The sequence below is a fragment of the Pseudoliparis swirei genome, chromosome 12, assembly GCF_029220125.1.
Source record: "Pseudoliparis swirei isolate HS2019 ecotype Mariana Trench chromosome 12, NWPU_hadal_v1, whole genome shotgun sequence".
In the NCBI taxonomy this organism is placed as follows: Eukaryota; Metazoa; Chordata; class Actinopteri; order Perciformes; family Liparidae; genus Pseudoliparis; species Pseudoliparis swirei.
In genome coordinates this window covers 14,860,421-14,874,978 of record NC_079399.1, presented here as the reverse complement: position 1 = coordinate 14,874,978, position 14,558 = coordinate 14,860,421, and the positions used below count along the sequence as shown (strand labels likewise).

Here is a 14,558-nt window from a genome sequence, read left to right as displayed (position 1 = left end):
GCCGACCTGTGTCTGTCTCACATCTTCACTTACATCTCTGCTCGCGAGCTGTGTTTTATAGATACCCCCAAACCCTTCTCCCACCACCCTATTTTGGGGTTTTGGGCATCTCCATCCTCCCCACAGAAATGCCACTCCAATGCGGGTTGCTGACATCTCGCCAGCCTTCTTAAAAAAAAGAAGAAGAAAAAGAAGAAGAGGGTGATTGACATGGATGGTAGGAGCCGGGCTGCGACGGTGGGAGATGGTGGCGCCAATTTCACAGCAGCACACCTTTGGCTCGATCTCCTGAACGCGTCGAGCCCGCCGAGGTGGTGGGACAGCAGCCCGCCGCGCGGGGGGACCGTGCTGGAGGAGCAGCAGCTCCTCCTCATCCGAGAGCGAGCCTACCGGGACTTCACCACCACCATCCAGGTGTTCATCCTCATAGGTTCGCTGCTCGGTAAGTCTCCTCATGGAGATACACGTGCATGTATTGTGCATGTATACTTGTCAGAAAGGCCCCAAAAAACCCCAGATAAAATCCTGCAGACATGGAAACATATTCCCTGTAGCTTCATGTTTCCCTTGAGACTCAGCAGTTTGATTTCTAAATATAAGTCCAGATCCTCTTGAGCACATCCCTTTCTCCAAGACTCATTTAACTATTTCAGGAAATGTGCAGCACTGAACAACACTTCCAAAAAGTTGCTCAAATCATCAACATTTGAAAAGATGGTCATACAGCTGAATCGGATCTTATAAAGCTTTGTCTTCTTGATAACACCAATGCTTACGCCTTAAACCTGAAACACTACTGGGACTTTTAAGTATGAAAACGACAGAAAACAATGACCAAAAACACACACTTCTAAAGATATCCCTTCTAAAGAATAAGAAGATGTGAAGATGTTGCCAGAGATAATACAAAATAAAAAACGACAAAAAAACAGTAATTACTCATCAAATGTGTTGTTCTTTCTCAAACTGCAAACAATCTCTAATCTTTAACCACATCGCTGTACTAAAGAGCGCCACAATGATAGTGTTACTACTCCATATTGCTCAATTGTAAACACCCTTATAGCCCTTAAACTTGGAAAAAGTCTCTTAAATCTCAGAGTCAGTCATCCCTAAAATGTTTAGGCTGAACTGCACATCACAGTGGACAGACGGAAGTATTTTTGCTGACGTGATGTAGGACATGGTGTGCTCATCTTTACTCGATAGGTGGGAACACTCCGTTTTGATAATGCTTATACATGGTTCAAGCTGTACCAGGTCAGACTTGCTCATCAGAATGTGTGTTGTGGTTTTGAAAATAAAGTCAAGACACACAAATGTGTCTTTGGTCATTTAATGTATGCACTATGGAGTAAAAAAGTGTGTTCCAGGACTCCTCATCTTGAGTTGTCCGAGTGTGTGTCTGTTTTGCTTCATGTTGTTAGTTAGCGGCTAACTTGGATATTAAACTGAGGCGTTACATAAATATGTTAATTAAAACAGTAAATAATCAAACATGAAATTAACAAAACTTACCGCAAACATTTTGAGCTTCTTTCTTCTAAATCCGTAGTGGCTCCATAACCAATATTCCTGCTTCTGCTCGTAAAGCACCAGCTGCTGCTGACAGAAGCGAGGAAGGAGCCGTGTGAATAGATGGACCAACACATCAGTCCCACTCAGATGGACATCCCCTCCATCTCATCGGCAGCCAAAAAACATAATTTTTCGTCCTAAAATGAGCGCCGGAGATGAATATGTGATTTGTCACAAATGTGGCCATAACATCCGGTTTTCTCGCTGCTCAAAACACACTCAGCCATGATTGCTCGTGCTGATGGGAAAAGTATGGACTGAATTACAGGATGCACAAATAGCTCACTGTGATGAAATTGATGAAACAGACTCCAAAAAAGTCAACAAAAAAACACATGTGGCAGGGCAAGGAAAGCGTGACATGAGGCCTTTGTGGCAGCGTGGCTCAACAAATCTACTTGTTCCTCTGTGGTGTGTATTTGAGATGTCACTTGATACAGTGTGTTGTTGTGTAGTTCCAAGGACCTCACATCGGTTCAGGAAAAACTCAATCCAAAAACTAAAACGATGAGAAAATAGGAAGAAACCTTCGGAAGAGCAACGGAGGAGGATTCCTCAATAGATGTTATGGCTAAAGAATGAACAACATAACAGAGTTACATCACATCCAATGAATCGAATTATTTGAGAATAATTGGCTAAACCCCCCCTCCCCCTAATAAATGTCACAAAAGCATCCTTGATGAACACATTTTTTAATGCACCAATCAGAACTCTGCAACAATTGAATCACAATCTGATGACAGTTGGGCAGCAGATACTTTAAAATAGAAACAGACATTTACCTATTTAGACATGAATATTTAACGTGATATAGAAATACTTAAACCTAGAATAGCTCATCTTTGGCCACTTGGACGCAACGTAAACGAGCTGTGAGCACAACACTGATGTATCATTCAGTCCATACGGCCAGGCCCGGGGTGGGTAATCGGGAGAATCGGGAGAGTTCCCGGTGGGCCGCTTCACTTCTGGGCCGGTCGAGAATTGTATTTGTTGACATTTGTCACGTTAGTCCATCTTCTCTTAAAGTGGGCTACACACGTTCAGCATTCTGACACCGCAGCCTCTGCATGGGTTGTACCATGCGAGGAAATTCACCCCTCCCAAATAATAGAGTTGGTTCAGTCCATTATGGAACCAACCAACTCAATTTGGGAGAGGAGCACTTCCTAATCGAGTTGGTTCGGCCCTTCACCGTCTTTTCCAAAAAGTTTTTTCAGCTACCGATAGCTGGGCCGGCCCGACCGTAACGATACGCGTCAGGGAGGATGGACGGGAGGAAGAGGGCAGGAGGGGCTGGAAAAGCCAGGTTGAAAAAAAGAAAGGCATTGGAGGAGGATGCTGCCAAATGTGCCAAGCTTACAGATTTATTTTCAAGAGGACAAACACAAGTGGCAACTGGTAAAGAGAGACAAAGGCCTAATGATTAGCAACATAACTATTCGGCTAACGTTGTAGCCTTGATTAATATCATTGTAGCGTTGTCAACCTATTCTCAAGCAAAATATTGATGAAAAATGATGAGCCCGACATTTGCAATGAGGAGGCCATGACTACAGGGACAGGTAGAGAGGATAACAGAGGAAACAATATGAATTAAAGTTATATATTCTAAGAAAGAGCAGTATATGACAGTACTTGATGAACTAATATGCATTGTTTGCTCAGAAGTGGGTGTAGTAAAGGAGTAAATCACCACTATATAATACACATGCAGAAAAATTATAATGATAATGACCATGACCATGACGGCCCCCATGAGGTCTCACTCCAACAAATCTGGCCTACTGCCTCATCTGAGTCTACATGGTTTGGTAGATCTGCATGGTATGGCTTGGCAGAAGTAGGATATTTGTGGGTTTTCCTTTTCAACCAACATAAGGTTTATGTGCAGAAGGAGGAAAAATAAGGAAATCCAAGACATTACTCTTTAAGGAGGCTTCTGTCTTAAAGCAGAGGTTCCCACAGTACTTGAATGCACCGCTGCAGGATGTAAATAAAGCATGTATTGAACACAGGCACTACCATTGAACATTTTATCAAAGGATTCTCGAGTGATGATGTAACAGTGAGTTCAGTGTTTTGCAGCAAATGTCAAAGCCAGTGTTTGTAGAATCTTATATGGTTTGATTTTGGTGCAGACAAAAATACAGACGGATAAGTTCGACAAACATTTGTCAAATATAAACATCATATTTCCACTGGTATGAATACGAGTTGGTTTTGCTGATGAAACAATCGTCTCATGCAAGTGAACTGAAAAAGGTGAGCGATATTTTTTTAGTGACACAAAGTGTGTGACCATTAATTGTAGAAAGCAAACAGACATTAAAGATGAAATGCATTAAATAACTTTAATCAATTCTAAAGCAGTCACCATTCAAACAGCCACTGTTTGGAGAGTCATTACATGCCACCTATACAGCAAAAATAAATCAAAGCAATTTCATGAGCAGCCATGAATAATAAAAGTGATGACAGTACACAGAGGGCTATCTTTGAGTTTTTTTCAAGATATCAATAAGGGTTTTGTTGTTTGTTAAACGTCAGGATACATCCTCAGTTTGTACAAGGGATGTGCGAGATGATGTTGGTTTCAACATGTTGGCAATCTTGAAGAGAAGTCATGAAGGAAATCTGTATGACTGACTGAAATATGACAATGAGCAATTTTCCTGCGAGGAATGTATGATGCATGAATACTAATCAGGTCATTCTGTGTACACTGTTGATAAATGATACAGGGGCATGCAACATATATTGTAGACTATACATAAATGCATTATGTCTGCCCCTGCCACACACTTTCCTTGCCTTGACTCAGAGAGGTGTGGAGGTGAAAAGAAATGTGACCTGATGTCACATGTAACTACACATAAAAGGACTCAATCGGACACACCTCATGTGTTCGAAGCAGACAACATTTTTTGTTGTTGTATTTTGTGTTTTTCACATCACTGCCTGCCTATTGGACACGGACAGCCATTTGTTAAGTGGGGAAAACACAATAATGTTTAGTGCCTGCTCTTTCTCCCCAATGGCTGCATTGAATATGGTTGCCAAGGTGTTTCTCAAGTGCCGAGTGAGTATTTCAGGCACAGAGAGACAAAGTGATTTTACAGACACGCGCTGACGATAAAAGAATAAATATCCCAATGTGGTCTGCATGAAGGCCCTAACAAGGACATGTTTTATTATTAGTTACAGTTACGTGAAGTCGTTGCAACCCTAGACTTCAAAATTGGCGACACAATTTAAAACATTTTCTATAGATGTTTTTAAAAAGCACTCAAAGTCTTACTTAATATTTGTCTCGAGAACAACATGTACTATTTTCACACACAAAAATGGCATAATGTATACCATAATGCTGAGAATAGGATATAATGAAATTACTTGTTAGTGAGAATCTGAATTTCTTTTCACTGTTGGTTACCATTCATAAAAAGTCATTATAACACCACAGGGATAGAAGAAGAGCGTTAAGTTCAGTCCTGTGTGTTTGTTTTGGTGGGAAATGATTTAAAATGTGCAGAGCATATTTTTCTAAACTAAAATACCATGTTGGAACTGTGATCCCACGTACAGTTTATCACTTTGCAATCACTGGGAGGGTGTGACATCACACCATTGCAGATGTTCCAAAGTTAGACTATCACTTAGACTTAGAGCATTTAGCTTCACAGAGCCGAGTCTTGGTGATTTACCGTATATACACAATCTTTTCTCAACCTTAACTAAGTGTTTGAGTTGCCTTCTTCTAACCATACCATACCCATGCATATATTTGCCGTATACAATCTTTCTGTTTCCGGTTTGTCACGGGGTGAGGCTCAGGTGCAGAAAGACAGGATGGACTCATGATTTGAGTGAAACAAAAAAACACGTTACCTCGGAAAAAGGTAAAACATAAAACCTCTGGCTTGAAAGCAACTACAAAAAACATTAGGAATTGCCATGCGAACAAAGACTGATTGAGACATCGAAACAGAGACACAACGAGACTGAGATAAAGACAACAAACCAACAGGAGACAATCAGGGAGACAGGAGTGGCTGAGGGCAGGTGAAGGGAATTAACCAATCAACCAGACATAGGAGTGGCTGAGGGCAGGTGAAGGGAATTAACCAATCAACCAGACATAGGAGTGGCTGAGAGCAGGTGAAGGGAATTAAAAAAATAAAGGAGACAGAGGAGTGGTTGAGGGCAGGTGAAGGGAATTAACCAATCAAGACAGAGAAGACACGGAGGAGAAACAGAGGAGACAGAGAGGAGACACAGAACAAAGGAGACAGGAGACATAGGACAAAACGGAGCAGGGCGTTACACTTTCCCTATTCTAAAACATACCGTGCATGCCATGCACAGTTATAAAAATAGAACATTTCCCTGAAAGGAGCCTCTTCCTAACGTGCAAATTCTGACTTTTGCGCTCAGAAGCAAAGATGGGGGGGGCAGCACAAAATGGAGGGCGGCTGGAAGTGACACATTTTTGACACAGAAGACTGCTGTCAACATCGGTTTCTTATTACCATGAACACGGTCTTTCCCTACCCACAGTCTTGTAAAATAGTAATTTGTACTGGTTTTGAAACAGCACTGGCAAACAATCTTGACGATAGGGGTGCACATCGGGTAACACACAAATGGGTTGTTTTGCATCGTCCATATTTCTCTCCTCTTTCTCTTTTGAAAAGCTCATCCCAGGTTATCATTGCCTTAATCATTAGCCACAATAAACAGAAATTACAAATTTCAAATACGGGGAAGTCTGGACATGCAGGACTGTCATGTAAACATCCTCTTGTATGTAGTGAGGCATTTGAAAAGATGTGTGTCGTCGTGCTAATTTCCCTATCCCATATTAGTCAGCCTCACAGAATGCAGAGGTTGAGCATCAATCACTGCAGGATTAGGGATTCCCCGAAATACTACAACCGTGTGCTACGCTGACATCCTACACAGTTAGACACTAGCAGTCAAGCACACCATGTTCCCTCAAAGAGAGCTTCTTCCGGCTCCATCTAGATCCTCTCAGGCCAAGTTCCAACATCCTCATCCCCCGTAATTGATTTTTATATCTAACCTTGCTTTTATAGCTTTTATATCTCTCTAAGCTGTCATAACCACATTTTCTTTCTTGCAAGTTAGGGTGAGTGTTTCTGTTTCTCACTGTGTCCTCAACATTTACAGACATCACAAACGAATAGCCTTTGTTATAACCAAATAACGCAGTTTTCCTCACCAGAGAACATCTTGCTCCGTCTCTCACAAAGAGAGCACAGCCAACACTCTGTGGGTAATTACATTTGGAGAGGCTGGTCCACACGTATCCCTGTGTGACCTTACATCAGGAAATATGAAGTTCACCTTTTTAAAACCTTCTTAACAATCATAGTAATCAGTGGCGGCTGGTGAATTTTTTTGGGGGGGGAGCGCAGTTGGGCGGCGCGGTTTAAATAGCACTCCACAATGAGTAGAATATTGTAACAAAGCTTTATTTCAAGAACACAGTGCTCAACACTGTCCACAACAATGAAACAAACGAAACATTGGATTCAGAAAGAGATGCATCACATTGTACATTGGCCCCACTACTTGTAAAGAAATTTAGCCCGCCTCTCTTTCAAGTTGGCAAACAAACAAAAAAATATGCCCGTGCCAAACCATATACACTGCTTTTAAAGTCCAACAGCATTGCTATCATTGCCAAATGTATTGTAATATCTACAAAGTAACAACATATGTTTAGTTTGCCAGCATTAACAGCAGTTTTCCCTCAAGTTATTTCACCTAGGTCCTAAAATGGCCTTGTGTAATTAGATACAGTATATTATCATAAATAAAATGTGTACGTGCTGATCTGGAGTCAGTTTGGTAGGATTTGGGTATGAATAAATTATTTCATTTAAAATATGGATTTTTATTTAAAGATATTCATGTAATTTGCATGCAAAATAGGTCTACCCGAACCAAGGACAACAAATTCAACCCGCGCAACACTTCAAAAGTGGCCCGATTCCGCAGGAAAACCGCGGACCTGGCAACACTGCTCTAGGGGCTGAGGGAACATACGGGTCTCTGATCTGCCGAATAATCCAATCGCGTGCGCACATTTGTGCGCACCAAGATTCACGTTTCATCCGCCAATGTGAAGCCGGTCATTGCCAAAACGACTGAAATGTTGTATCGATGCCGTACACACACGTTAGAACAGCGCCTCGAAAAAGGGGAGGGGCTTCTCTCCGTGATAATGGCGATATATTATATTTTTTCACATTAACTTAAGTGGTTGTTGACAGGGGCTTACGGTCTCCCACACACATTTAGCGCGTCAACACGGTATATTTACTATTTAAATGATTTGGCATATAATGTTTTTTGACAGGATTTTTTTTTTTCTTCTTCTTCTTTTTTTTTCATCTCCAAATTTTAAGAGGGGCGGCGCACTAGCGCCCCCTATGGACGAGCCGCCACTGATAGTAATGTCACAGCTTCCCCCTTTGCACCTGAGCATGTGCTGTCTCACTTAGTTCAGGCCTAATTGATTTATTTACCCTGCAAAGAGCTGCCACATTTAATTTGACCTGCAGTTGTTTCTTGTGTTGAGTGCTTGTGTGCAAATATGAAGCAGATAGTCAAATATTTCTTACAGTTGTTCTTGCAATTGTTACAAATCAGTGTACGCAAAACCACAATTTAAGACAAAATACTCTTTATTTGTTTATTTGTTTAGAAAGACCACTGGGCCAAAAAATATTTCTATTATTTCTATTTTAAAATGTGTGTTCAAACTGATTGTGATCTTGACATGTATGTGTCTACAGGTGTTTTCTTCTGCAATGCTCTTATTGCAGAAGGAAACACCTGTACAAACAAGATCCTCCTGCAACAAGCAGAGAAAAAATTGGGTTTTCACTTGTAATTAATCATTTCCAAATGGATCTTAGGGTTAGGGTTACGTATTATCATTGTCTTGCCGTGTGGTGCACATTCACGTAGTATTTAGTTAGATTAGGCCTTAAAGATGCACCAGTTCATAGTTCATTCAATGATGGCACGTAGTGTAAAACGTGGAGCTTCAAAACAATGCGTATATTATATTATGTTGTCAAAGCTTTACTTCTCCCTCCTCGTTGATGCATTCCTTTCACTCCTTTAATTATTCTATCACAGTCTTTGTGCTGGATGGACACGAGGAAGACTCGGTAGATAAACCATCAATCCATCTATGCTAACCCGCATAGATTAGACAGACATACCAAGAGGCGATTTAGAGTCTCCAGGCGACCCTACCCTTTCCTCTCTGAACTGTGGTTGGATAATGAAGTGCTCAGAGGAACCTAACCCTTAACAAGCAAGACAAGAAGATACAGAAAATATCCGGGACTCAAACCTTTATAAATATTTTAGTTGTTAAAAGATGCATTCTCACCAATGTTCTGCGAGGTTTCCTTCGATTTTAAAGGTTCTCTTCCTTTAGTTACATTCAGTTATACAGGTGATGATGAAATAATTAAAGTGCCAAAGATAATAGCACCGATATAGATTTTGATCCCTTTACACAGTGAAAAGCTAAAATAATATTACATAATATTATTATAAGTCAGCATGCCTTTATCCTTAAAACCCCTCAAAATGAACAAGTCTCAACTAAGATGGTCAAGATAATCTCTTTGATTGCGTGCCATCATACCAGATTACTCTGTCCAATAAATAAGATATCTAGGATTTATGTGGTTTGTTGAACGGCTTTTTTGTAAAGCTTTTAGTGGCAAAAAGGAAACCTCAAACCAGACAAACAACATAAACAACAAATGACAACACAAAGGTTTAGAAATCAAAAGACAAACTGATTATTCTGATGAATTGCTCCCTCCTCCCTCACAGGAAATGCCTCGGTGTTGTGGTGCACCTGCTGCACAAACGTCTTTAAATCCGTGACCAACCGATTCATCAAGAACTTGGCGTACTCGGGGATCTGCGCCGGCCTGGCGTGCGTTCCCTTCGACGTGGCGCTCGGAGCCAGTCCTCGCTGCTGCTGGTGGCTTCACACTCTGCTGCTCTGCAAGGCCATCAAGTTCCTCCACAAGCTCTTCTGCTCGGTCACTGTGCTCAGCTTCAGTGCCATCGCACTCGACAGGTCAGTGATACACAGAAAGTAGACTGAGATGATGCAGACATCGATTATTGTGGCTTCTTTTGAAGGAGAAATCGATTCTCTGATCCGTTTCTTGATATATTGCTTGGGCCGAGACATTCTCTTCCTGACATGGAAGTACAAACATTCACACTGCACAAGTGGAGCAACATCAAACTAAACTCTGGAAGATTGTTCTGTTGTAGGAGAGAAAGTCTTTTCAGTCTCCATCAACACCTGGTTACGTTGACGAAAGGTGTGGGGTCGAGCGGTTCATGCTTTTACTGATCTGGAAAGTCAAATTAAACCTACAGGAAAGTATTTTTAAATTACTGACAATATTTTAAATAATAACACTGTTGCTATTTTTTATTGCTCTTAATATCAAAACTGTAACAATAGAAACATGAGTAAAAGACATCGTTACGACGAACCAAACTGTAAATAGTCTTATTTTAATTCACATTTTGTTTATTCATCTAGAGTTCATTAATACTTTCTGTATATTTTGTCCCCCCCTGAACATTTTGGACACATTTAAGCCTTTTTACACCGCAAGCTATTGAGAAAACAAATTCCTAATCATTTAATGTATTTGTTTATTGTCTAAAACTTGAGAATCCTACAATAAAAAAAGAAATAATCTCAAAAACACAATATGTGTAATCACAGAATGTAAACTTCTTATTTGACTCAAACCACCATATTAACAGAGATATTACCTTGCTGGCTAACAGCTGTAGGTTAGCTATGGGCTAACACGCTAGCCATCTGGGAATATTCTAGCACCACAAAAAGCAGTATTAAGCAATAAACTACACTCAGGTAGTGAGTGTAGCCTGTGTGTTATGCTAACGTGATAGCATAACACAACTATTTTAAATTGAAGCCCCCTCATTCGGTCTTTTTCATTCATAATAAAAGCTTGTATTAAAATACTGCATTTTCTTCAAATTGTATCAAACTAGATATTATGAATATACAATATACTGTACATTGGATGACTTCAGTATATAATGGGTACTGCACTAAGCCTCATTCTCCATGATTTAAAAATGTCATCACCCCACCGACTAGAAGATTGTAACACATGTAGGCTCGAGCATCATTGATTTTTTATGGCGTCAGATCATTCATTGTTGCAGCTTCGCCTATTTTCACTGCTACAAAGATGATTTTGCCTCCATAGCAACTGATAGGCCTACAGTCAGAATTCTTTCAAACCGATGAATTATTAATGTTCAAGCAGGGCAATTGAGGGTGCGGTGCGTATGCACAGACGGGATGAGACCGCAGCCGTTATCGGCTGGATGACACACACACCCTCGCACACTCGATGTAATGAAGACGTTCTAGACAAATAATTAAGTCCTTCACCTGAATTGTTTAGTTTATTATTAATACGGGAAAACAACAGGATGAAAGAGAATCTGCATATACTATTATGTTTAAGACAGACATAAGCTCTAGTCTAGTGTGTAGGTGTGCTATAAAAGAACAACCGCACGTGATTTCAGCTTCGGCACCATAGTTAATATTTCACGGATAAATGGAGAGAAAGTCCGTTCATCCCATTCCAAGTTAATTTTTCACATATTTCCATTTTCGCCCTATTTAATAACCAGCTTACAGGTTTTTCTGTTGCAATCATTTTTTGGGGTATTATGAAATTTATTCAAAAGTTCAATTCAGTCAACAAACAATGATCAAGATATTTAGTTTGTATTAATTGCATTTTGGGGGGATTGTCACTAGCTCACTAACTCACATTGGCTAGCATTTGATAGCTTGAAAAATGGCAGATTTTTCTTTCATTGAATTCGTTCATTCTATAAAGTAACATAAAGTGATGCATCCTATTAATAAGCTTCTGTAATACAGTTACACCATAAATATGTTAAGAGGCTCAAGGATACATTTGTTGTCAACAGATTTGATGACAAATAACAGATCCTCTTTCCTTGTTGTCCGTATCTCAGCTTATATAACAGGTGCATGCATGTTATATTTGTCCTCTCTTTCCAGCAAAACCACTTAAAGCTCCTGTGAGAGGGTTCACTTTTTTCCTAACATACATGATTAACCACACGGCCACTAAAAATATATTGTGGAAATGCATTTTCAGAGCAGGATACAGATTTTCTTATGGATCTGGGCATTTTAGGTGCGTTTACTTTCCACGTAAATCATCTAATGAGAGATCTTTAAAGCTGAATCAGCATGACTACCGATAGTTCAACACCCTAGTTAAACAAGTTTTGACTTGTCCTCGAGAGAGAAGCACAGGTGTTTGAAATAAAAATAATTAATGGCTGAGTTCTAATCAAGTGTCTTATTACCTTCGCATTGAAAATGCGGAAGGTTATGTTTTGATCGCCGTGTATTTATTTATTTATTTATTTGTATGCGTGTTATTCGCAAAACTCAAAAAGTATTGAACCGAATCGCATGAAATTTGGTGGGATGATTGTTTATTATCCGGGGACCAGTTGATTAGATTTTGGGATCGATCGGGTCAAAGTTCAAGGTCAAAGGTCATGAACAGGTCAAAATCTTCTTGAATCGCATGAAATTTGGTGGGATGATTGGTTATTATCCGGGGACCATTTGATTAGATTTTGGGATCAATCGGGTCAAAGGTCAAGGTCAAGGTCATGGAAAGGTCAACATCTTTTTTTTACCATAGCACGATACATTTTTGTCCAATTGGCATGCAACTAATGCCAACATGTTCATAATTCAATGCCCAATCTTGTGATATGCGAAGGTATGCGCTCTACCGAGTGCCCGTTCTAGTTACAACTGTGCGATAGTGAGTCAGCATGCCCAATACAAGGTGTCTAAAACTGAAGCAGCGAAATGGAATTCAGCCCTTACTATTTTATTTAATACTTGGGCTTTTTCTGCTGTGACCTGTCAACATTTCTGCTGTTAAAAAGGCCCATATATTAATATGTGTGTGTGTGTTTGTGTCTCTAGATACTGCTCTGTACTATACCCATTGGAGAGGAAGATCTCAGATGCAAGATCCCGAGATCTGGTCATCTATATCTGGATCCACGCGACGGTGGCGAGCCTTCCCGTGCTCGCTGTGACCAATGTCACGGATGTGTACGTCACCTCGTCCTGCTCCGATGACCACGCCCGCTCCCTGGGCCACATGGTTTACGTGTTGATCTACAACATCACCACGGTGATCCTCCCCCTCGCTCTGGTCCTCCTCTTCATGCTGCTGATCCGCAGAGCGCTCAGCGCCAGCCAGAAGAAGAAGGTGATCATTGCGGCACTGCGGACTCCCCAGACCAGTATCTCCATCCCGTATGTGTCCCAGAGAGAAGCTGAACTCCACGCCACTCTGCTGGCTGTGGTGCTGGCCTTCTCAGCCTGCAGCGCCCCCTACGGGGCCTTGGTGGTCTATCGCACCATTTTGGCAGACGCTACAGAGCTACCCATTTTGCTGTACCTGACGGCGCTCTGGCTTCCCAAGGTGTCCCTGGTCACCAACCCACTTCTGTTTCTGACTGTGAACCGCTCGGCGCGTCATAGCTGGCTGGACCTGCTGGCCAGGATCCACAGACGTTACAGCCGCCGGAACGTGGTCAGCACCGGGGCTCTGGCCTCTTTAGGAGCAGAGGGGGTGATCGGGGAGCCGGTGGGGCTGGAGACAGCCGGCCGCTCTGGGAGTCAGCTCCTGGAGATGTTTAACATTGGCCAGCAGCAGATCTTCAGTCCCACTGAGGAAGAAGGGGAAGAAGAGGATGCGGAGAAAGAGATCCCTTCTCAAGGATCAGAAGGCTGCTCGGGGCCGAAAGAGGACCTGAAGGGGGGGTCCAGACTGGGGAGCTTCAGAGGGGAGGTGATCACCAAAAAGGATCCTCTGCAGGGGACAGGGGGAGCGCTCATCATCACTAAGGACGGCCCTCCTTCAATCATAGCGCCCCGAGCCTCTCCGGTCCACACGTGTGCTTACGCCTCTTCGTCTCAGGTGGCACCAGCGACACCGACAGACGCTGAGGACTCCACGCAGTTTGGTTTTGGACCCTTCGAGCTGCCACCTCAGTGGTTGCCAGAGACCAGGAACAGCAAGAAGAGGCTGCTGCCTCCGCTGGGTAACACGCCCGAGGAGCTGATCCAGACCAAACTGCCGAGGCCACGGCCTGAACGGAGAATCAGCAGGAACAACAAGGTCAGCGCCATCGCCATCGTGGACCCGGACTGAACTATTCTGGCCTCTGACCTGCAACACTGTACACAACTCATCACAGGAAAGGCCTCTTGGGTTGGTCTTTACAGGATATTGATGTGTCAAGCGGCTCGGTGAGATGCTCGGTTTCTTTTGGTTCATTGAACCCTTTTTTAGAGGTCCAGTTTTTTCCACTTTACTGCACAAGAGCTAGACGCCTGAAGCACGGCAGTTTTGTTCGTACATTTTTACAGTGCTGAGAGAAATGAGTCTGCTCGGTCCAACTAAACTAAGACTCGGTGCAGATCCGATGTCATGATTAAGGACTCCTTCAATGGGCGCATGATTGTTGAGAAGGCAGAAGCCTTTTTGTATCTCTCTGTTTTGATTAGAGCTGGCATGAACACTGTACACATCCAAATATCCTGAGAGATGCACTGATACTAAATAATATATTTCCATAGCAGAAACCCAGCGAGGATATTGAATCTCCAAAACAATGCACCTTGTACTCTGTTGCACTCTGTGAATGACCACGTCTCAGTGTCAGTCCTGAACTCAACCCTTTGTGGGACTCTTTTTTCGTAACAAGGTTTTACTTCATGTTTTGGGACTAACTCGCCTTTTTGCTCGCCTTTTTTTTCTCAATTCTCA

General features: G+C 41.9%; 1 protein-coding gene across 1 annotated transcript; it reads left to right on the top strand.

Annotated features, from left to right (window-relative positions):
• The first annotated feature begins 210 nt into the window (after nt 1–210).
• gpr176 (G protein-coupled receptor 176) lies at nt 211–13,940 on the top strand. The gene is made up of 3 exons (XM_056428923.1): nt 211–442; nt 9,472–9,724; nt 12,701–13,940. Exons 1-3 carry the CDS (start codon nt 211–213, stop codon nt 13,938–13,940), a joined length of 1,725 nt encoding a protein of 574 aa, XP_056284898.1.
• Nucleotides 13,941–14,558: the final 618 nt, after the last annotated feature.